This window comes from Chiloscyllium plagiosum, unplaced genomic scaffold, assembly GCF_037043375.1.
Source record: "Chiloscyllium plagiosum isolate Xiang-an unplaced genomic scaffold, Cpla_swu_hap1 HiC_scaffold_53X, whole genome shotgun sequence".
In the NCBI taxonomy this organism is placed as follows: Eukaryota; Metazoa; Chordata; class Chondrichthyes; order Orectolobiformes; family Hemiscylliidae; genus Chiloscyllium; species Chiloscyllium plagiosum.
Window position 1 is genome coordinate 11,474,775 of NW_028270191.1, and position 25,461 is coordinate 11,500,235.

Here is a 25,461-nt window from a genome sequence, read left to right on the forward strand (position 1 = left end):
AGGCTGAGGAACACCCACCTCCCATTTCACCCATCCTCACCACATTCTGCAAGGGTTCATTGAAAGTACCCTGAGCTGCTGCATCACTGCTTGGTTCAGGAATTGCACTAAGACGGATAGCGAGGACAGCTGAAAGGATCATCAGAGTCTCTCTTCCCTCCATTACAGACGTTTACACCACACGCTGCATCTGAAAGGCTAACAGCATTGTAGAAGACCCCACACACCCCTCACTGAAAATCTTCTCCCTCCTGCCATCTGACAGAAGATACTGGAGCATTCGGTCTCACGGCCAGACTGTTTTTTCCCCCAAGCCATCAGGCGACTTAACACTATACGATCAGACTCTTTTCCACCTGAAGTTCTTTGCACAAACTTTGAATTGCTGCTCGAACAATGTCTACTAATGTTCATTCTTTTGTTACATTATAATTTGCGTGTTTTGCACTTCTTATACAAAGGGCAGCACAGTGTATAGTTTGCGTATAGTACCTTGGTCCTGGAGGAACACACTCGTTTTTTACTGTATCAGTTGTATATGGGGAGAAATGATAAATAAAAGCTACTCTACTTGATTCCATTCTCTCATAATTTGACCTTTTACAATGTTATTCGAAAGAAAAATGTCATAATCGATGCCCTGTAAATCAAGACTTGTATTTTATGACTAAATGCAAATAACTGCAGATGCTGAAGTTCTGAAACAAAAAAAGTGGATAGTCTGACAACATCTGTAGAGACAAAAACAGGTGACATTTCAACTGCAGTGACCCTCTGTCAGAACTGTCACTGAACTCGCCAGACCTACTGCGTTTCTTCAGCACATTGTTTTTGTTTCCTGTATTTTATGAGCTGACTGTTTACTTCAATTTATGCTTGTAATTTTGTAGAAATTTACTAATTAGAATGTCACGTGATATTGAGACATCAATAGTGACACGAGGCTTCAAACAACTTCAGTTTTGACACAAAGATTAAAATTCCACAGATTTTGTCTCAGTAAGGCAAATTTCCAAAAGCTGGTGGTACTCACAGATCATCATTAATTTCCACAAAAACTGTGCTAGAATGAGAAGTAACTTTATCAATTAAACATGTTTAACTAAAAAATCACAAACCTTCCATTAAACTTTGCAGCAACCTTTTCTTCCCCTCCGGGCTCCCTTGACATAGGAAGTTTGGCATATTGTCTTTTCATTTTACTACTTATTGTTTGTTTATGTAAGTAAAAAAAAGTCAGTCGCTCTCATGTGGTAATAGTTACTATTTTGAAGCAAGGTTGGTAATGACCAAGTTTGCTTTAAATACAGGAAATAAATCTTTGCAACAAGTCAGAATATAGGAATGGGATGGTGAGACGGATGGATACAATCGAACTAAAATCCTCAAAACAAAAACAAGCTTGGCAAAGCTTTCCAGCTGCAGTGAAAGTCTGGCCAGAAGCTACAGTAAATGTTGGGATAGCAAGTGAAGAAAAACAATAAAAGGTCCAACTTGAAACTTGACAGACCAGAAAATAATTATAGTACTTCTCTGATATTTAGTAAGTACAATTTATTTCTTAGCAGTTTCCCATAATAGCGAAAGCTATATAGACTACAGAGTTACAGACTAAATACATTTTGACAAAACACTACAATTGAAATATCAATTTGTAAAAAGAACAGTCCATTTTTAAAGGATTGCCGAGAATTTGTTTTACTTTTAAGATACTCTGCATGAACAGCTGACTGTTGTATCACATGAAAATAAATCAAACTTTCTTGGGACAATATGAGCCAGAAGGTAAGTTTCACAAAGGTCATACCTTACTACCCATTAAATCAGTGATAGGAAGACCTAATTATTGTAACAGATATACTCATGCACATATGATAAGCCACTAGAATTTTCAGTTCATTTATTTTCATGGTTTAAAAAAATGGATTCCTTCATGCTCCATTGAAATGAATTTCAGGAAAGACTGACAACATTTTCAGGTAATACTGCAATTTTCAGAACGTATCATGAATTATTTGAATGTCACTGGAAGCTTCTAGTGTGATGAAATGGGAGTGAGTCTGGATGATTCCATGGCAGTAATAATTCATCTGAGCAATCAAAAACACTGGCTTGTTTCAAAAATAAGCTTCAAACTCTATTTAAAAATCTAATGTTTAGTGTGCTGAGAACAGGGAATGTACAGCACAGATGTATGTCACCAGCATAGTACACAGCTAGGCATTCCCAACTTAAAATAAGAAAATATTAACACAAATGAGCAAATATGCAATAAAAAGCCACATTTTAAGGAAAAAGTATACATTGACCTCCTGCCCTCAAGCCATGCAATTCCCTCATTCATAACACCTGCCATATTTATCAGATTATCGGGGCCAATTTGAACTCCATGCAGCCAGTGAGACTGTCTGGGCTTCGATTTCAAAGTGTGGCACTTCCCATTCCATGTGTGCTCCAATCCTGATCACCATTTTGTCCTTTATGCTTGACTGAATATTCAGGACCTTGTTCAATGGTGCAGTTCAGCTCCTGTAGCAGCTATTAGACAATGATTGTAATTTCTGGATACAATAAGCTGGTATATCCAGTTTTGCTCAGGGCAGGCCCGAGTGCTCTCCTATTTGAATGGAGGCAAGGTCTCACCTTCCAGGCAGGAATAGATTTTCCGCTGATAGTTAAAAACCATCCTTATTAAGTCATCTAATCCTTACAGGACAACACTTTTACACCAACTTGGTAAAAATGAAGTAGCTGAATTTAGGGACAAGAGCATTTTACTGTCTAACCAAAGACAGGCTGGAAGGATAGGGTTAGGTGATTCAGCACCCAGTTTTACACTTGCCTCATTTCAATTGACAGAAAAGAACATCAAGCTGGTGTCAATTCATTTGCAACTGTTCTTAGCCTGGTGGTAAAAGCTCAAATCACACCCAACTGAATGAAGCACACAAACCGTTCCACTGCTCTGCTCATACTAGGTTGGATGTATTGGCCCTTATATCCAGAAATGATCACTGCCACTGCAGGGAGCACATAGCACTGGCACAGTACCTGCCTTCTGAATGAGAATGGGTAACTTCACTATACATAGCCTGTACACTGGCATTGACAATGTTTGTGGAGCCATGTACACGATTCAGCTATTTGTCACCCTGCACATTAAATTGGTGGGAGGATCAGATGAATATGAAAACATGCAGGATTTGGCACTGAAGGGCAGATCACCATCAGCTGGTGTTTCCCAGAATTGGAAAAAAAAATGAGTATAAACAAAAGAATAAGACTATCTTGATGCATTATAAGCAAAAATGACGTGTTCCATTACCTGTTAATTTAATCTCAATTTGTACGCTGATTCTGTCAGGTTGCTATTCCCTTCAGTGACAAAGCAGAGAGCTCAAAATTGGCAGAGCTTGGCTCTCCTTTTCATTGCAAAAAAAGAAAAATTCCAGTAATTTCAATGAAGTATTTTCTAATGTTTGCAGGAATTATTCAGAAGGCATAAGAAGAATATGAGAAGCTGGCTAGGAGTTTAAACGTATTGCTAAGTGGGCAGCTTAAAACATCAAGAAAAATCTCGACATTCTTCTTTGACAAGCAGTCACTGAAGATGGTTTTCATCAACCCCTAATATAGTCATCCTCCTCTCTGTCAACCTACTGGTAGTCCCAGCATTCCCCATTAAAAGGCAAACAAACATTACGGTATCATCCAATATTTTCTTTTATGCCTTCAAATGGAATTTCAGGATTAAGAACAGATGGAAGACATGAGGCCTTTCATTAAACAAACTATTGGCACTACTTTAGCAATGACAGCATTAATATTAGTGACTATCCAGAACAGCTACTATTTGCCCCAATAAAACATTATACAGAGAAGGCTCAATTCTCCCAGAAACAAAGATTAGACACATGCTTTATCCACTCATTTCCTCAGCATAATGAGGAGCTGATTCCTCAGGTAATGTCTGTTCCTCATCTAGCACCTAAGCAACTACTGGCTACTCACTAAGGCTGGTGTTTCAAATTCCAGGTTATAGTGTACAAGTAGCTGTTGTCCACTATGTTAACCACTTGAATCATAACGTTGACTTTAGCAAAGTCTAGACAGTATTGATATGATGCAGCTATTGTAGCAGTTCAATTGTAACATTAAGAATTTAATGAATTTCAAGTACTATAGATCACAGAGTAGAAGACAACCCCATTTTCCCAGAGCCAAATACATGTTTAGGCCTAGACTTGGCATTCAAGCTGATCCACTTTTCTACTAAGAATTGTACTCGCATTAGGAGTTGGTCTTTATTTTTCACTTCATAAGTCAACACATGGGATCAAGCAGTTGGCATAGACTGTCACCATGATGAAATAATTGAAGTTGAAAGCATGCACACAATGAATAGACACACATGGTGACTGAAGAACAGAAATGGGTCTTCTAGTAAAAATTTGCTAACTTGTCGATTAACTATGCTGTAATGTCAGAGTTTGCGAAGTGAAAAAAACTGGTGCAAGTCTGGAAGCAGGAGTAATCCGCCCTGAGGGAGATGTCCAAGACTAAACACACCTGAGAGTGGGGACCAGCCAATGGTCTGGTGTGGAGAAGCATGTATCAATACAGTCCCTTGAGTTCTAAGAATGGCTAGGTCATCACCAGAAATGCAGGTGCTATAGTCTTACCAGACCATAGGGCTACTCTCTCATTCAAGAGATATGACTGGTGATGGTTTAATCTGAGGGTCACCACATCTGAGGCGAGGGGAGAGATTGAGAAGTAACCTCAGTGAGTGCAGAAATTGAATCAATGTTGTTGGCATGCGCTTAAATCAAACTGAGTCCAGCAAAGACCAAATCAAACACAACCCAGCAAAGATTCAGAGCAACAGCTGGTGTAACCACTTCATGAAATAAAAATGTCTAATCTTGTGGTAGCAGACCAAGATTGCTCAGAGATAATCAAAAGGCCTTGATGCAAAAACAACCAGTTTCATCATCAGACAGCAGCAAAAACATGTAAAACCATTAGGTCATGCATGAAATGTTCACGCATTGTGATATGCCCAACAACTGAACTATTGAATAGGATGGTGCAAAAACAGTTCTAGTAAAACCCACAAGACATGAGAATGATTCATGGTAGTACCAGCCTGCATGGCAAATGGAATAAAATTAGAGGCTATGGTAACTTTCAAATGAAAAGCATACCAAAATCAAGTTCCTGCAGGAATTTCTGTGCATGCCCGTGACTCTGGTCAGATGAAATGGAGCTATGGTTTCATAAGATTGGAGCATAGATCCTGATAGCCTATATAAATTATACAGCTTTTTGCTGCAGAATGTGCTCAGATGGCATAAATCCAATAACGTTAAGAGGCATCTGTGAGGAATTAACACCAAGGTTGTAATTATACTGTGGGTGGAATGTGTGGAGTCCAACCTTTGGACGTGCGCATCAACAAGCCAGTGAAGAATCATGTTTTTGCAAATGGAATAAGTGGATGCATGGATGGAGAAAAAGAAATCTCCACAAAGAGTGGAAATATGCATGTTATCCCAAATGATGTTTGCAAACAAATTGTGGGATGCTATTAATGCACAAACTATCATCAGATCTTTCAAACATTGCAGAATATGCAATTCAATGGGTGGAGAGGAAAATGAATTCTGGTGCAGAGATGATTCAAAAACTGAAAGCACTAAACTTTTCCAGAGGAGGATCCTTCTGGTGAAGCCATAGCCGAAGTGATTTGGATCAAAATGATGATCTCTTTGCAGAAGACAATCAATTTAACATTTTAAAAAATCATTGAATGTGGTTGAAGTGGAAGTAATTAAATCAATAAAACACGTCAATGTTTTTCTCATTTTAAAATGATATCATCTGCACCAAACATCAGCTGTTCACATTTTATGCTCGACATATAAGTCAGCACCATTTTTGGAAAGAATGAGAGGCTTCAAAGGTTGACTTGTACACTGTGATCTATGGTAACTGTACATTTGAACTGTGGCTAGTCAGCAAGCAATCCTCTAACCTAAAATGATCATTCATTTTAAAGAGTCTGCGTACACATATTTGTGCCTGCAAATGGGTGTGCCAGTGTGCACACCAATGTGCATCCATCTGTGTCTAGGGATGTGTGTCTGTTTGGGATCAAGACAGCAGGATGCATTTCTGTATCTACAACCCAATAACAATCATGTCACTGTTAATAACCCCATTAAGTAGGATTTACGAAACAATCCCATTACAATATTAAAACTTTGAATTCTTGTTTGAGAAATAAACTCACAAGAAAGAAAATTTTAAGCTTGATACATTTCTGGGTTAAACAATAGGAGGTTAAATCCCAATGTCATGAGTGGAAAAATTATATATTTGGACCGTGCAACAATTTTGCTATTCTGCGGGGTTATGGGGCAGGACAATATGACTACCTGCTTCTTGGTATCTAAACTATCAACATTTTAAAAAAAGGGACCCAAATGTCCAAATGAATAGGGGAGTGAAAAACTCAAAACTTTGTGTAAAGCACTGCATTTTACTTACAACATAAAAACTGCATTGAATCATGTATGAGCTTTTACTTAGATTTCTCTCCTAAACAAATTCATTAGAGAGTTTACTTTCTTGACAGCAGTATAGAATCCCTTGGGACCCAGCTCTACACACAGCAATCAATGAAATGGTGTCTGGACCAGAAAGCCATACACAGCCCATCAAATAATATAATTGGCCTCCGACTTCATTTAGAAATTGCAAATCTCATCATGATAACTATCACTAATTCGATCAGCTACAAGACATACCAACCCTTATTAACCAACACAATACTTAGGACACAAAGAATCATTGCGACATCAGCAACTTTGATGTGTTCTCCATTATTTGAAATATTACCATTTTCAGTGAGATTGGTTACTAAAGATGTCTGGATTAAAAAAAAAACTAAAATAGGAGGGGAGATTTCCTGGCTCTCTGCTCTCAGCCAGCTTACTGACTGTCCAGAGGTCAGTGCTCTCAGGTGCAATATCTCGGTGAAGGCCCAGGCAAATCTCCCCCACAGGCTGCTTTTGGGTGAAGTCCCAACAAGACAATCCCATTTTAAGGTTTGCTTCATCCTTAGGAGGAGGAAACGTGAAAACAAATAAGCAGATACCACTAAGAAACACCATCATCTGCCAGGTCTAACAGGCTAGAACTCTTGCTACTGACATGATTTAACTGAAAGTGAAACACTAATGTTCAACTTATCAATAGCAAATTAAGTCCAGCTCTTTCCCAAAGTCAGAAAAGGCTTGAAAACAGGACTGGAACGAGGTGCCTTTATGCCAAAAACCACCTTCTCACAGGGGTTGACATCAGATTTAAAGCTCCTGTCGTGGGCTCACTTGCACATCTTCCTGTCCTGGGCCAATTCTCACTGGGTCAGCCTTTCTTCTGCTTTGCCTTACTCCTAATCGCACATTCGAACACAATGATTTTGGAACCTTCTGAATTAAAATGGAAGACAGAGTCTTGAAGTATGGTGTCTCATAAAGATAGAACTTGGAATTTCAAACTTTTGGCTTAGCCACAGCCCAACTTGACAATATTACCACACTATACAATGGACCAGGGCTAAAGGCAGAATTATTTAGCAGGTAAACTGCTGATTGTAAAGAAAGAACAAAGTAAAAAGTTGCATGGGCAGTTACTGTCTTCTCAGCATCAAATTCTCCCAAAATTGGCACAAGATATTTCACAATTGACACAATATGAAAAGTAGCAAAACTCAACAAGGCATTGAACAAAATAGGGGCATGCTCACTCAAATTAAAGATGACAGTTTGTATTATTTGCAACAGAACCTAGGTAGTTTCAAATCGAGAGCATGGATGGTGTAGCATTAGCAATAATAGCATAATTGTATACAATGAGCTTTACATTGGTCTGTAGCATTGTCACTTTCCATTGCACACATCACCTCTTACAATACTGACACCAGAATCACCTCCACTAAAGATCAGAATTGTGGATTCTTTTGATCACATTAAACTTGCGAATGAGTACATTTCAGCATATCCACCAAAACTGATCTTCACATGTGTACACCATATCCATTCTCGAGAAAATGCTGTGTCTTGCTCCAGGTGTTGCACTTCATTGTGATGGGGGCACTGCCGCTGATGGAGTCGCCATCACCTCTGTCTGCATTGTGGCGCCTTGTTCTAGAAAATAAATCACCATCTTTTTAAAGTATGTCACAGACACAGCATTTTCACCCAAGGCCAGTTATGGTCACTCAAGTAGATATTTGGAAGGGTTGTCTCATAGAAAAATCTCAGATGAAAGAGTTGTAGGTCTCATTCTCTGATTGTTTCACCCTACAGCTCAATTTCCCAATGAATTTGAAATCTATAGCGGAAAATCAAATCTCACATTCACCAGAGACACTGCCTGGTATGAGTGAGCCCTGGTCTCCTCCATCATCCAAAGGCTTCAACATAGCTCAGACCATTTGGATTGCAGTTCAAATTACAGGCTACTCATGCTAAGACAAAGACACAAATTAGTTTTTGGAAGTGGCAAGCAGTGCAACTAGAATCTATAACAGGTTAATAATTGCCTTTATAAATTAAAAAAAACATTCTGTCCAGTTCACTCTTTAAAAAAATCCCTGAATCCTTTTATTATTTTGGATCTGGTGATGCATAATGAAGGTGTAATAAATGCTGTCAGAGTAAAAGATCCTCTTGGAAACAGCGACCATAAAATGGTAGAATTTAGCATTCAGTTTGAGAGGGAGGAACTCAGGTCGGAAACAATTGTGGGAAACTCAAATAAGGGTGATTACAAAGGAATGAGGGCACAGCTGGCTGGAGTGGACTGGGAAAGGAGTTCAGCAGTAAAGGCAGTTGAGGATTGGCGTTTAAGAAAATGTTCATGATTCACAGTCAAGACATATCTCAGTGAGGACAAAGGAGATAAGCCAACTATGGTTAACCAGGGAAGCTCAGCATCAAACTGAAAGATAGAACATACAATTTGGTGAAGATTAGTGGGTTAGATGGTGGGGAAAGTTTTAAAAAAAGACAACCAAGAAATTAAAAGAGGGAGAAGACAAACTTAGAAAATAAACTTGCAAGTAAGACAGACAGCAAGAGCTCCTTTCAATATATAAAAAGCAAGGAAGGAACCAACGTGAACACAGAATCCTTTGAGAGCGAGGCTAGGGAAAGAAAAATAGGAAAACTAGGAAATGGCAAAGGAGTTGAATGAATACTTTGCTTCAGACTTAGTAGCCTTACCTTGATCAGCATCCGGGAACTGGAACCAGAGAAGTTGGAGGAAGACAACAGCAGTTGGAGCAGGTAAAAACTTTAGTATGGGGCATTGACCTTGACCCGTGACATGGGGAGTATCATGGGAGCTGCACTTCATCACATCACAAGCTCAAATGTGATATTTTGGACAGAAGAGCTCCTGATTGGTAAGTAGTGCTCAGGTGATTTATTTTTCTTACCTTTAATTTCCAGTTACCTTTTCATACTGATAAGATTAGTGCAACATTGAGGGCCAAAGGGCCTGTACTGCACTGTAATGTTCTATGATTTGACAGTAGTGCGATTTAGGCTAGTGATAGAGTCATATAGTACTGGGATTTAGAATAGTACCTCGACTGTGGTTTACAGAATAGTGCATTTATTGTTCTTTAGTGAGTATCTAACATGGGGAACCATCTAGCTAGATGTAAATTCATTGAATAGAAATTTATTTTTAATTAAATAGTTGTGATAGGGTGAAAATGGCAGTTAGCAGGGCAGCACGTTTCTCCTGTGGATTGTGGGAAATCAGAGGTGGTTCAAATGTTCCTGACAACTACAACTGCAGGAAGTGTGTCTAATTGCAGCAACTGTCAGACCGCATGGATCGGTTGGAGCAGCAGTTGGGTACACATAGGAGCATGCAGGATGTAGAAAGCATCAAAGAGAGCTTTAGAGATGTGGTCACATTTAAGGCTCAGGCAGATGGATGGGAGACCACGAGAAGGGGCAGGCAGACAGTGCAGAAGTCCCCTGTGACTGTCTCCATCTTGAATAATTCTACTGCTTTGGATACACTTGGGAGGGATTGCCTGTCAGGGATGGTAACAGTAGCAGCCAGAGTGGTGACAGCACAGCTGGTCCTGTACTACAGTCGTGAGGGTCAAAATGCAGAAGAGCAGTAGTAATAGGGGACTGTATAGTTAGGGGCACATATGTTTTTGTGGCTGCAAGAGACTCCAGAATGGGGTGCTGCCTCTCTGGTGCGTGTGACAAAGATATCTCTGAGCAGGTGTGGGACATTCTTGTAAAAGAGCATGAGCAGACAGAGGTAGTGGCACACATTGGTACTAATGTCATAGGCAGGAAGAATAACGAGGTCCTGCAAAGTAACGTCAGGGAGTTAGGTAAGTTAAGTTTAGATAAGTTGAAAAGCAGGGCCTCTAGAGTTGTAATCCTGGGATTACTCCTTGTACCATGTGCCAGTGAGGCTAGGAATTGGAAAATAGGACAGTTAATTATGTGGCTAAAGAGCTGGTGTAGGAGGGAGGGCTTCAGATATATGGAAAACTGGGGTGCCTTTCAGGGCAGGTGGGACCTGTACAGGAAGAAGGTTGCACCTAAACTGGAGGGGCACCAATATCCTGGCAGGGATGTTGCTAGTGTCGTTCAGAAGGGTTGAAACTCGTGTGATGGGGGTGGGGGGGGGAAACCAGAGCAGGTGGTCAGTCAGTGAAATGACTGAGGAGGAGAGTAAAACCAGATAGGCGAAGAGGAAGAACAGATATGGGGAGGCGACTGAACATGGAACTGGCAGTCTGAAGTCCATTAGTTTTAATGTGAGGAGCATGACAGGTAAGACGGATAAACTTAGAGCTGGGGTAAGTGCATATAACTATGTTGTTGTAGCAATTACAGACTTGGTCGAGAGAGGGACAAGACTGGCAGCTGAACGTTCTGGGATTTAGATGGTTCAGATGAGATAGAGAGTGATGTAAAAAAGGTGTGGGAGTTACGTTACTGATTAGGGAGAATATCACAGCTATACTGAGAGGGAATACCTAGGAGGTCTCATCCAGCGAGGCCATATGGGTACAGCTCAGGAATAAGAAGGGTGTAATCACTTTGATAGGCCTTCCAAAAGTCAGTGGGAGATATGGATCTGTGTATAGATTATGGAAAAATATTAACTAAGAGTCCCTTGGTGCCAAGAGGTTGGATGAGGTAGATTTGTTAAGTGTGCCTAGGTGACTCTCTTGAAGCATTATGTAAATTGTCTCAGCTAGGGAATAGAACCGGGCCAGATGAGCGAAGTTTCAGTGAGGAAACATTTCGGGAACAGTGATCATAATTCTATAAGTTTTAAGCTACTTCTGGATAAGGATAAGCATTGCTCTTGGGCGAAAACTAACTATCACAGTATTCGGCGGCAGAAAATGGAGAATGTAGATTGAGGGCTTCTGTTTGAAGGTAAATCCTCATTTGTCATGTGGGAATCTTTTAAAGGCCAGTTTATTAGATTAGTTTAGATTCCCTACAGTATGGAAATAGGCCCTTCAGCCCAACAAGTCCACACCGACCCTCCATAGAGTAACCTACCAGACCCATTCCCTATCCTCTATTTACCCCTGACTAATGCACCTAACACAATGGGCAATTTACCACGCCTTTGGACTGTGGGAGGAAACCCACGCAGAGACAGTGAGAATGTGCAAACTCCACACAGACAGTCGCCTGAGGTTGGAATCGAACCCGGGTCCCTGGCGCTGTGAAGCAGCAGTGCTAACCACTGAGCCACTGTGTTGCCCCAGAATCCTGTGAAAATGAAGGATAAGGATTGCAAGGTATGGAAGCCTTGGATGACAAAAGAAATTGTGAGCTTAGACAACAAGAAAGAGGAGGCTTAGGAAGGTGAAGACAGACAGAACCGTTGAAGAATATAAAGAAAGCAGGAACAAACTTAAACAAGGACTTAGGAAGGCTAAAAGGGGCCATGGCAAACAGGATTAAAGGCAGTCTCAAGGTGTTTCATACATATATAAACAGCAAGTGGATAGGGAGGGAAAGGGTAGGTCCACTCAAGGACAAAGGAGGGAACCTATGCATGGAGCCGGAGGAAGTGAATGAGGACCCTAACAAATATTTTGCATTGGTATTCACAAAGGAGAAGGACATGATGAATGTTGAGTCTAGAGAGGGGCATGTCATTATAGGGCACATCAACATAAAGGAGGTGATGTTGTGTGTTTTGAAAAGCATAAAGATAGACAAGTCCCTAGGACCTGATAGGATCTATCTCAGAAAGCTGAGGGAGGAAAATGCTGGGGCCTTGCACAAAATCTTTGCATCCTTATTAGTCACAGGACAGGTCCCAAAGGACTAGAGAATGGCCAATGTTACTCCTTTGTTTAAGGACAGCAACAATCCAGGAAATTACAGGTCAGTGGTAGGGAAAGTACTGGAGAATATTCCTAGGGACATCATTTTTTTCACATTTGGAAAAAATATAGGCTTAATAGTGATAGGCAACATGGCTTTGTGCAAGGGAGGTCATGTCTTAAACTCGATGGAGTTTTTTGAGGAAATAACAAAGATGATTGACAAGGGTAGGGTGGTGGATGTTGTCGACAGGGACTTTAGCAAGGCCTTTGATAAGTTCCCTCAAGATAGGCTGATGCGGAAGGTGAAGTCACATAGGATCCGTGGTGAGCTGGTAAGATGGATACCGAACTAGCTTTGTCGCAAAACTCAGAGTAGCAGCAATGGAAGGGTGTTTTTCTGACTGGAGATCTGTGACCAGTGGTGTTCTGAAGGATCCTCTGTTGTTTGTAAAATACATGAACGATTTGGAGGAGAATGTAGGCGGTCTGATTAGTAAGTTCCAGACAACACAAAGGTTGAGGGAGCTGCAGATAGTGACTAGGATTGCCAGAGGATATAGGTAGACTGGAGACTTAGGCGGAGAAATGGCAGATGGAATTTAATGCAGACAAATGTATTTTGGGAGAGCTAATGTAGGAGGGAAGTATACAGTAAATGGCAGAACCCTTAGCAGCATCAACATAGAGAGGGATTTGTGTGTATTGGTCCACAGTTCCCTAAAAGTGGCAACACAAGTGGGTACGTGGTCAAGAAGGCGTATGGCATGCTTGCCATCACCGGTCAGGGCACACAGTATAAAAACTGGCAAGTCATGTTGTAGCTGTAGAGAACTTTAGTTAGGTCTCATTTGGAATGTGGGGTACACTTCTGGTCGCCACACTATCAAAAGGATGTGGGGGCTTTGGAAATGTTTACCAGGCTGTTATATGATTTGAAGGCTATTAGCTAGGAGGAGAGATTGGTCATACTAGATTTGCTTTCATTTGAACGTCAGAGGCTGCGAGCAACCTGATGGAAGTTTGCGAGAGGCGTTGATAGTTGGAGTGTTTTCCCCTGGGTAGAAATATCAATTGAGGAGAAAGTGAGGTCTGCAGATGCTGGAGATCAGAGATGGAAATGTGTTGCTGGAAAAGCGCAGCAGGTCAGGCAGCATCTAGGGAACAGGAGAATCGACGTTTCGGGCATTAGCCCTTCTTCAGGAATGAGGAAAGTTGGTCCAGCAGGCTAAGATAAAAGATAGGGAGGAGGGACTTGGGGGAGGGGCGTCGGAAATGTGATAGGTGGAAAGAGGTCAAGGTGAGGGTGATAGGTCAGACTGGGGTGGGGGCGGAGAGGTCGGGAAGATGATTGCAGGTTAGGAAGGCGGTGCTGAATCAGCACCGCCTTCCTAACCTGCAATCTTCTTCCCGACCTCTCCGCCCCCACCCCAGTCTGACCTATCACCCTCACCTTGACCTCTTTCCACCTATCACATTTCCGACGCCCCTCCCCCAAGTCCCTCCTCCCTATCTTTTATCTTAGCCTGCTGGACCAACTTTCCTCATTCCTGAAGAAGGGCTAATGCCCGAAACGTCGATTCTCCTGTTCCCTAGATGCTGCCTGACCTGCTGCGCTTTTCCAGCAACACATTTCCATCTAGAAATATCAATTACTAGGGGACATGGGTTTAAGGTAAAAGGGAGCAAGTTTAAGAGATGTGAGAAGCAGGTTTTTTTTACACAGAGGGTGATAAGTGCCTGGAATGCACTGCCAGAGGTGGTGGTGGAGGCAGACATAACAAAAACATTTAAGATACATAAATAGGCAGGGAATAGGGCGATACAGACAGCTTGGCGGCAAAAGGCAAAAGTTTAAGGAGGCATAAGGTGTCAGTGGTGGGTTGAAGGGCCTGTTTCTGTGCTGTACTGTTTGTTCAGTGTTCACAATATTAGATACTGACAGCATTCCAAAAATAATCAAGGAGCATAAGGAGGAGATGAAATAAATACAATAACTACCACTAGAGAAAAGGCATTAGAGTAACCAACAGGGCAGTTTCCTTTAGAGTCATAGAGATGTCCAGCACAGAAACAGACCCTTCGGTCCAACTTGTCCATGCCGACCAGATATCCCAACCCAATGTAGTTCCACCTGCCAGCACCCGGCCCATGTCCCTCCAACCCCTTCCTATTCATGTACCAATCGAGATGCCTTTTAAATGTTGCAATTGTACCAGCATCCACCACTTCCTCTGGCAGCCCATTCCACACACGCACCACCCTCTGCGTTAAAATGTTGCCCCTGAGGTCTCTTTTATATCTTTCCCCTCACCCTAAACCTATGCCCTCTAGTTCTGTACTCCCCCACCACAGGGAAAAGACCTTGTCTATTTATCCTATCCATGCCCCTCATGATTTTATAAACTTTTATAAGGTCATCCCTCAACCTCTGACACTCCAGGGAAACCAGCACCAGCCTGTTCAGCATCTCCCTAAAGCTCAAATCCTGGCAATATCCTTGCAAATCTTTTCTGAACCCTTTCAAATTTCACAACATCTTTCCAATAGGAAGGAGACCAAAATTTCACGCAATATTCTAAAAGTGGCCTAACCAATGTCCTGTACAGCCACAACATGACCTCCCAACTCCTGTACTCAATACTCTGACCAATAAAAGAAAACATACCAAACACTTTCTTCACTATCCTATCTACCTGCAACTCCATTTTCAAGGAGCTATGAACCTGCACTCCAAGGTCTCTTTGTTCAGCAACACTCCCTAGGACCTTACCATTAAGTGTATAAGTCTTGCTAAGATTTACTTTCCCAAAATGCAGCATCTTGCAATTATCTAAATTAAACTCCATCTGCCACTTCTCAGCCCACTGGCCCATCTGATCAAGATCTCGTTGTAATCTGAGGTAACCTTCTTCACTGTCCACTACACCTCTAAATTTGATGTCATCTGCAAAGTTCCTAACCATACCTCTTAAGCTCACATCCAAATCATTAATATAAATGATGAAAAGTAGTGGACCCAACACCGATCCTTGTGGCAATCCACTGGTCACAGGCCTCCAGTCTGAAAAACAACCCTCCACCACCACCCTCTGTCTTCTAACTTTGAGCCAGTTCTGTATCCAAATGGTTATTTCTCCCTGTATTCCATGAGATCTAACTTTGCTAACCAGTATCCTATGGGGAACCTTGTCGAATGCCTTACTGAAGGCCATATAGATCATGTCTACCTCTCTGCCCTCATAAATCCTCTTTGTTACTTCTTCAAAAACTCAATCAAGTTTGTGAGACATGATTTCCACACACAAAGCCATGTTGACTATCCCTAATCAGTCCTTGCCTTTCCAAATACATGTACACCCTGTCCCTCAGGATTCCCTCCAACAACTTGTGCACCACCAACATCAGGCTCACTGGTCTACAGTTCCCTGGCTTGTCCTTACCACCCTTCTAAAACAGTGGCACCACGTTAGCCAACCTCCAGTCTTCCGGCACCTCACCTGTGACTATCGATGATACAAATATCTCAGCAAGAGGCCCAGCAATCACTTCCCTAGCTTCGCACAGAGTTCTAGGGTTCACCTGATCAGGTCCTGAGGATTTATCCACTTTTATGTGCTCTCTCTAAGTTCCTTGAAAAAGTGTTGCTATCTCTCAACTCCACTAGCCAGTCACTTGCTAACACTGAATAAAACTATTGTCTCGTTCGACTCTGAACTGAGTTTTGAACTTCGTCCCCTACATGTCACTCAAACCATCTACTTCCACTTCAGTAATATATCCATTTTCCAAGCTCCTCCATCATTGAAACATTCATATACTCAGCTGAAAGAGGTGCCACTTCCCTTTTTATCCCCATGATCACCTAACAACACTGACCTGCGGCTCTTCAATCTCTTCACTTTTGTTTTTAAAATCACTCAATAATCATTCTCCACCCTTTCAACATAATTTAAGAACATAAGAACTAGGAGCAGGAGTAGGCCATCTGGCCCTTCGAGCCTGCTCCGCCATTCAATAAGATCTTTACTGATCTTTTTGTGGCCTCAGCTCCACTTACCCGCCCTCCCACCAGAAAGCTCAATTCCTTTAATGTTCAAAAAATTAGCTATCTTAGCTTTAAAAACATTAACTGAGGAAGCCTCAACCACTTCATTGGGCAGGGATACACAACCCTCTGGATGAAGAAGTTCCTTCTCAATTCAGTCCTAATTTTGAAGGTATGCCCTCTTGTCCATTTTCACTTGCCAGTGGAAATATCCTCTCTATTTCTATCTTATCTATTCCCCTCATAATTTTATAAAATCTCCTTTCATTCTTGTAAATTCCAATGAATATAAGCCCAGTCTACTCAGTCTCTCCTCACAAGCCAACCCCCTCAACTCTGGAATCAACTAGTAAACCTGTACCCCCTCCAGTACCAGTACATCCTTTCTCAAGTAAAGAGACCAAAATTGCACACAGTACTCCAGGTGTGGCCTCACCAGCACCATATACAGCTACAACATGACCTCAATCCCTTTAGCAATGAAGGACAAAATTCTATTTGCCTTCCTAATTACCTGTTGTACCTGCAGACCAACTTCTGTGATTCATGCACAAGGACACCCAATTTACTTCAAACTTGTGATACCTCCTTTACCCTTCACATCTGTCTGTGGCTTTTTGAACATCTGCTCAATCTGCTTTTCCACCCCTTCATCATTGTCTACTGCTCAAGAACCTTCTCAACCAAAAGCAGTGTTGCAACAGGAAATCTTTCAAACACACTTTCAAATCACTCACATGGCTTGGCCATTCTCTAAGTTAAATCCTTTTGTTTACTCCCCTCTCTCACCCACCCACCAAAGCATAAGCAGGCCTTTTTTTAAAAAAAAGGCATTGATATCATGCAGGTCACCGCACTGTGAGCAGACTGACAAATTCTTTAATTTTCTCTGCGGCGTTGGGAATGGTCACCATGAAACACTCCCAGTACAGGGAAAGCACAGGGTAAGATACAGAGTAAAATCCCATCAACACAATCAGATAGACAGCCAATTAAACAGCATGTCTGATGAGTTGCTACTTAAAACAGGTAAGAGTATTCAAAATTAAGAGTTTTCTAATAAAATTCAACGATAGGAAATTGTGTTAAATGTCAGACCACAATACTGAACACTTAAAACTTAATCTGTTGGGGCTACAATGTAACACATGAGTCATAGAATGGAAAACCTCTAATTTAACAAATTTCAAAACTCCCAGCAATGTGCAAAACTCCAATATATGCCTCAGTCCATGAACAGAACAGTATGATAATCTACTGTAACACATGCCCCCATGTGAGTTAGGATTGCACAATAAACAATTATAAAACTCAGTCCCAGAGTGTGAAAGGACAGTGTGATAACCCACAGTCCCACCCAGGCCCAGAGTGTGAAAGGACAGTGATAACCCACTGTCCTACCCAGTCCCTCAGTGTGAAAGGACAGTGTGATAACCTACTGTACCACCCAGTCCCATAGTGTGAAAGGACAGTCTGATAACCCACTGTCCCACCCAGTCCCTCAGTGTGAAAGGACAGTCTGATAACCCACTGTCCCACCCAGTCCCTCAGTGTGAAAGGACAACGTGATAACCCACTGTGCCACCCAGTCCCTCAGTGTGAAAGGACAACGTGATAACCCACTGTCCCACGAAGTCCCTCAGTGCAAAAGGACAGTCCGATAACCCACTGTCCCACCCAGTCCCTCAGTGCGAAAGGACAGTCCAATAACCCACTGTCCCACACAGTCCCTCAGTGGGAAAGGACAGTCCAATAACCCACTGTCCCACACAGTCCCTCAGTGTGAAAGGACAGTGTGATAACCCACTGTACCACACAGTCCCTCAGTGGGAAAGGACTGTGTGATAACCCACAGTCCCACCCAGGCCCAGAGTGTGAAAGGACAGCGTGATAACCCACTGTACCACTCAGTCCTAGAGTGTGAAAGGTCAGTGTGATAACCCACTGTACCACCCAGTACCTCAGTGTGAAAGGACAGTGAGATAACCCACAGTCCCACCCAGGCCCAGAGTGTGAAAGGACAGTCCGATAACCCACTGTTCCACCCAGTCCAGGAGTGGAAAAGTACAGTGTGATAACCCACTGTCCCACCCAGTCCCTAAGTGTGAAAAAACAGTGTGGTAACCCACTGTCGCACCCAGTCCCACAATGTGAAAGGTCAGTGTGATAACCCACTGTGCCACCCATTCCCTCAGTATGAAAGGACAGTCCGATAACCCACTGTCCCACCCAGTCCCTCAGTGTGAAAGGACAGTGTGATAACACACAGTCCCACCCAGTTCCCCAGTGTGAAAGGACAGTGTGATAAGCCACTGTCCCACCCAGTCCCTCAGTGTGAAAGGACAGTGAGATAACCCACTGTCCCACCCAGTCCCTCAGTGTGAAAGGACAGTGAGATAACCCACTGTACCACCCAGTCCCTCAGTGTGAAAGGACAGTGAGATAACCCACTGTCCCACCCAGTCCCTCAGTGTGAAAGGACAGTGAGATAACCCACTGTACCACCTAGTCCATTGGTATGAAAGGACAGTGTGATAACCCACTGTACCAACCAGTCCCTCAGTGTGAAAGGACAGTCCGATAACCCACTGTCCCACCCAGTCCCTCAGTGTGAAAGGACAGTATGATTAGATTAGATTACTTACAGTGTGGAAACAGGCTCTTCGGCCCAACAAGTCCACACCGACCCGCCGAAGCGCAACCCACCTAGACCCATTCGCCTACATTTAGCCCTTCACCTAACACTACGGGCAATTTAGCATGGCCAATTCACCTAACCTGCACATTTTTTGAACTGTGGGAGAAAACCGGAGCCACCCAGAGGAAACCCACGCAGACACGGGGAGAATGTGCAAACTCCACAGAGTCAGTCGCCTGAGGCAGGAATTGAACCCGGATCTCTGGCGCTGTGAGGCAGCAGTGCTAACCACTGTGCCGCCCACTGATAACCCACTGTCCCACCCAGTCCCTCAATGTGAAAGGACAGTGTGATAACCCACTGTCCCACCCAGTCCCTCAGTGTGAAAGGACAGTGTGATAACCCACTGTACCACCCAGTCCCTCAGTGTGAAAGGACAGTGTGATAACCCACTGTACCACCCAGTCCCTCAGTGTGAAAGGACAGTGATAACCCACTGTCCCAACCAGTCCCTCAATGTGAAAGGACAGTGTGATAACCCACTGTACCACCCAGTCCCTCAGTGTGAAAGGACAGTGTGATAACCCACTGTACCACCCAGTCCCTCAGTGTGAAAGGACAGTGATAACCACTGTCCCAACCAGTCCCTCAATGTGAAAGGACAGTGTGATAACCCACTGTACCACCCAGTCCCTCAATGTGAAAGGACAGTGTGATAACCCACTGTCCCACCCAGTGCCATAGTGTAAATGGGAAGCTCCCATATGCATTGAGTTAATTTTTAATTTTACTATTCTCATACAGATCTCATTGCTCTTGCAACAGTATAGGTTATGTTTCTTTCTCTCATTCCGGAATAGTGATGTAATGCAGAATGGAATGATACTGTCTCCACGTCAGTTTCATATTTCTGTGAATAAATTTCACAATGTCAGGATTACACATATCTTAAATAGGCCCTCCTCCAAACATACTTGCCATCTAACACAACATAACAATAAAATGCTAACCATCACTTCTCACCTTGCAACGGACTTGTATTCCCCTGCATGGCGGCTACAATGGCAGGGCTCTGAGCAGCTGCTGACGTTGGGGTGGAAGTTAGAGACAAGGAAGGTGGGATGGTGTTTCCGGGTATGTTAGGATGTACAGAGCTAGGCAGATCTACAGGCAAATGTCCTGGCAACCCTATACACATGTTGCCAGGGCCACCCCCAGGCATGCTACTGGGTAAATGACCATGCACTTGGTTTGGCATGCTAGCAGGGAGGTTAGCTGGAACATTTTCTGAGATGACACTACCCATGCTACATGCAATAATGGCTGGCACAACAGAAGGCATACCAGCAGCCATATTACCAGACATGTTCGCAGGCATGCCAACAGGCATGTTACTGGGCATCAGTTGATTTGGAGCTTGTTGACTTGGAAATGGTGGCTGACCTGCAAGAGAAAAAGCAACTTCTAATTTTTGTCCATGGCAAATCAGCAGATTTTTTTCAAAAAGCATTTTCAATACTTACTGGACAAAATCTAAACAGTTGGCACTTCCTCCCAGTATGCCAAAAATATACAACAGTTGAAATGGAAAATTTATTAAACCCATATTAACTGCAAAACAGAAAAAGTTCTCACTGCAATTTGAAGCGAATTCAAGGCCTGCGGGCTCTTGAAAAGCCAGATCTCAATATGTTAATCAAAACCAGAAATTGCTGGAGAAACTTCGATGGTCTTGTAGCATCGACGGAGAGAGAAACAGAGTTAATATTTTGAGTCTGGTATGACTCTTCTTCAGAGCTTAGAATGTTTGGTGGGGGGGGGGGGGGGGGGGGGGGGGGGGGGGGGGTGAGGGGGGTGGGAGAAGAGAGAAAACTTTAGGCGAGTGAGAGAACTCAAAAGTGTGGGAATCAATTCATTGAGGGGGAAAATCAGAGCTCGGGGTTTGTTAATTCCACTGATAACAGCAACTCACTAAAACTGCACTGATGACTAATAATGGCAATTCAGACATCTCTCATCATGTACACTAATACAAAAACTCACTGACAGTCTATAATTTACAGGTTATAATAGATAAAACCCACCTGCAATTAACAGTAATCCTCTAATCTGCTGACAGTCAACCCTGAAAGCATAGCCAGAATTCCTCTGCACTGGACAAGATATAGTTAACCTCACCAATCAATGACATTTCCAATAATCTTACCTCTCCTTACCTCCTCAAACTCTGGCTCCATGTGAACTGGGAGTCTCAGCAAAACCTAATTCATTTTTCGATCTCATGTCAAAACTGTCAGCAGAGAATAACCCAAATCATCCTAGCGCTCATTCAAGGGCAGCGAGCTTGGTATTTGGGGCATTTCACACAGGGAACAATCCTAAACTCAGCTCAGCACCAATATACCTGAACCATTCTCTGGACTCAGGCTCAAAACTATTGAAAAAGAAACAAGAGAAGGCTGCCCCCGCTCCTAGTGTTGGTGTCTCATTTACCCCCATTCCCTCAAATCTTGACACACATCTTTACAAATATTTATCTTATTCCTACTGAAATGAAGTTTGTTTCTATCACATAACCACAAAATGATTAAGTACACCACCTGTAAGCCCTTCATGCTGGACCCATGTCCACACTGCCCACTTGAGTCACAATCACCAGAAACCCCTGCTAGCATTCGTTACCTGCTTTCTACTTCTTTCCCTCATTTTCCCCAGTCTCTTATCTCTTCCTCGCTCACTGCTCTCCATTTCTAACAAAACAAAAGTCGGCTAAAAGAAGGAGAAATTAGACAATGACTACAAAGACATATAATAACAAGTACATTAAAAGGAAAAGAGTAGCTGAAGTAAACATTGGCTCCTTAGAGGGCAAGACTGGGGAACTGATAATGGGAAACAAAGAAATGGCAGAGATTTTGAACAAGTATTTTGTTTCTGTCTTCACAGTAGATGACTTAAAGCGCATCCCAAGAACAAAAGAAAATCAAGAGGCAAAAGGGAGAGAGGAACTTAAAACAATGATGATCACTATGGGAAAGCTTTTCCGTCCTTGCAGTGTGTTCCTTCTGTCACACACCAGTTACAAATACCCACATCACTGCTTTGCACCATCACCTTGCTCTTTCTCTCTAACTTTCCAAATCTCCCTTCACCTGAACCCGTACCTCGCCTACCGTTTGGTTTAAAGCATACCCTACAGCTCGAGTTATATGGTTTGTCATGACGCTGAATCATACAGTACAGGAGAAGCCCTTCTGCTCATCAAGTCTGTACCTCAAAGCTACACTAAATCTACACAAGAGTCACTTTCCCAAACTAGGCTCATAGCCTTGAATGTTATGACACTTCAAGTGCTCATCCAAGTATGTTTTAAAGGTCACTTGTCATAACTAATCTCTCAGGCAGTTCATCCCACACCCCCACCACATTCTGGGTGAAAAAACGTTTCCTCAAATCTGCTCTAAACCTCTCACCCTAAAAGTACGGCCCCTTGTTATTGACCTTCCAACTAAGGGGAACACAGCTGCTTTCTATTCACCCTGTCTATGCCCCTCGATCTTCTACAGCTCTATCAGGTCCTCCTTAACCTTTTCTCTTCTAAAACAAAAACTTGAGTTCATCCAGCCTCTCTTCACAGCTGAAGTGATAGACTTCAGTATGGCTTTCAACAAGGTTCCTCATGGTATACTGGTTAGCAAGGTGGAATACAGAGAGAACTTGCCATTTGGATATAGAACTGGCTCAAAGATAGAAGACAAAGGGTGGTGCTGGAGGGTTGCTTTTCAGATTGGGGGCTTGTGACCAGTGGAGTGCCACAACGATCGGTGCTGGGTCCACTACTTTTTGTCATTTATATAAATGGATGTGAACATAGGAGCTATGGTTAGTAAGTTTGCAGGTGACACCAAAATTGGAGGTGTAGTGGACAGCGAAGGAGGTTTTGTCAGAGTACAACAGGATCTTGCTCAGATGGGCCAATGGGTCGAAGAATGGCAGATGGAGTTTACTTCAGACACACGTGAGGTGCTGCACTTTGGAAAGGCAAATCAGGGTAGGGCATATACATTTAATGGTCAGATCCTGGGGAGTGTTGCTGAATAAAGAGATCTTGGAGTGCAGGCTCATAGTTCCTTGAAAATGAAGTCGCAGGTAGATAGGATAAGGAAGACGATGTTTGCGCTTAAGAACATAGAACAATACAGCACAGTATAGACCCTTCAGCCCATGACATTGTGCTGAGCATTTACCTTAGCCTAACATCAACCTAACCTACACACCCCTCAATTTACTACTGTCCATGTGCTTGTCTAGCAGTCGCTTAAATGTCCCTAATGTATCTGACTCTACTACCACCACTGGCAGTGCATTCCATGCACCCACCACTCTCTGCATAAAGAACCTACCTCTGATATCTCCCCTATACCTTCCTCCAATCACCTTAAAATTATGAACCCTCGCAACAACCATTTCTGGCCTGGGGAAGTCTCTGGTTATCTACTCTCTCTAAGCCTCTCGTTACCTTGTATACCTCTATCAAGTCACCTCTCTTTCTTCTCTCCAGTGTGAAAAGCCCTAGTTCACTCAACCTTTCTTCATAAGACATGCCCTCCAATCCTGGCAGCATCCTGGTAACTTTCCTCTACGCCCTCTCCAAACCATCCACATCCTTCCTATAATGAGGCGACCAAAACTGGACCCAATATTTCAAGTATGCTCTAACCAGATTTTCTAGAGTTGCAGCAAACCTTGCGGCTCTTAAACTCAATCCCCCATTAATGAAAGCCAAAACACCTGGGTGGCAACTTTGAGGGATCTATGTATGTGCACCCCAAGATCCCGTTGTTTCTCCACACTGCCAAGAATCCTGTCTTTAACCTCGTATTCAGCATTCAAATTCAACCTTCCAAAATTAATCACTTCGCATTTATCCAGGTTGAGCTCCATCTAACACTTCTCAGCCCAGCTCTGCATCTTGTCAATGTTTTGTTGTAGCCTATAACAGCCCTTGACACTATCTACAACACCACTGACCTTTGTGTCATCGGCAAACTTACTAACCCACCCTTCCACTTCTTCATCCAAGTCATTTATAAAAACTACAAAGAGCAGATGCCCAAGAACAGATCCCTGCGGGACACCACTGGACACCGACCTCCAGGCAGAATACTTTCCATCCACTACCATTCGCTGTCTTCTTTCGGCCAGCCAATTCTGTATCCAGACAGCCAGATTTCCCTGTATCTCATATCTCCTAAGTTTCTGAATGAACCGACCATGGAGAACCTTATCAAATGATTAGATTAGATTCCCTACAGTGTGGATGCAGGCCCTTAAATCAAACAAGTCCATAATGACCGTCAGAAGAGTAATCCACCCAGACACATTTCCCTACATTTACCCCTGACTAATGCACCTAACACTATGGGTAATTTAGCATGGCCAATTCACCGGATCTGCACATCTTTTGGAATGTGGGAGGAAACGCACACAGGCACGGGAGAATGTGCAAACTCCACACAGCCAGTTGCCCGAGGTAGGAATTGAACCCGGGTGAAACTGGCGTGGTGAGGCAGCAGTGCTAACCACTGAGCCACCGTGCCGCTCCACGGTGCCTCACTGAAATGCACATACACCACATCCGCTGCTTGACCTTCATCAACATGTCTCGTCACATCCTCAAAGAACTCAGTAAGGCTTGCGAGGCGTGACCTGCCCCATACAGAGCCATGCTGACTATCTTTAATCAAACTATATTTTTCCAAATAGTCATAAATCCTATCTCTCAGAATCATTTCCAGTACCTTGCTTACCACAAACATAAGACTGACTGGTCTGTAGTTCCCAGGGATTTCCCTATGCCCTTTCTCAAACAGAGGAATAACATTTGCTTCCCTCCAATCAGCCGGAACTACTCCCGTGCAGAGAGTGAGGATGCAAAGAACATCACTAGAGGCACAGCAATCTCATTCCTTGCTTCTCGTAGTAACCTTGGATATATCTGGTCCAGCCTTGGGGACTTATCTATCTTGATGTTTCCCAGAATTTTCAGCACATCCACTTTCTAAATATCAATCTGTTCAAGCCTATTAACCTACTCCACAGTGTTCTCACTATCAACAAGGCCCCTCTCTCGAGTGAAAACTGAAGCAAAAAACTCATGTAAGGCCTCCTCTACATCTTCAGACTCCCGACACGAGTTCCCTCCACTATAACTGATTGGCCCTGCCCTCTCTCAGATCACTCTCTTATTCCTCATGTACGTGTAGAATTTCTTTGGGTTTTCCCTAATCCTTTTCACCAAGGCTTTCTCATGCCCCCTCCTAGCTCTCCTCAGTCCATTGTTGAGTTCTTTCCCAGCTACCCTGTATT

At 42.9% G+C, this 25,461-nt stretch overlaps 1 protein-coding gene across 6 annotated transcripts in view; it reads right to left on the reverse strand.

The window, feature by feature from the left end:
• Window positions 1-1,539: 1,539 nt before the first annotated feature.
• LOC122543379 (SWI/SNF complex subunit SMARCC2-like) overlaps window positions 1,540-25,461 on the reverse strand; it is a 157,167-nt gene continuing 133,245 nt past the window's right edge. For 4 of the 6 annotated variants that reach the window (XM_043682053.2, XM_043682052.2, XM_043682051.2 and 1 more), the window contains exons 27-28: window positions 20,116-20,535; window positions 1,540-8,213 (exon numbers count right to left, since the gene is read on the reverse strand). In XM_043682053.2, the coding sequence (XP_043537988.2) occupies window positions 8,146-8,213; window positions 20,116-20,535 (488 nt within the window). In that variant the 3' untranslated portion in view covers window positions 1,540-8,145. The remainder of the gene's footprint in view (window positions 8,214-20,115; window positions 20,536-25,461) is intronic. The other 2 variants (XM_043682055.2, XM_043682054.2) reach the window with 2 other exon arrangements.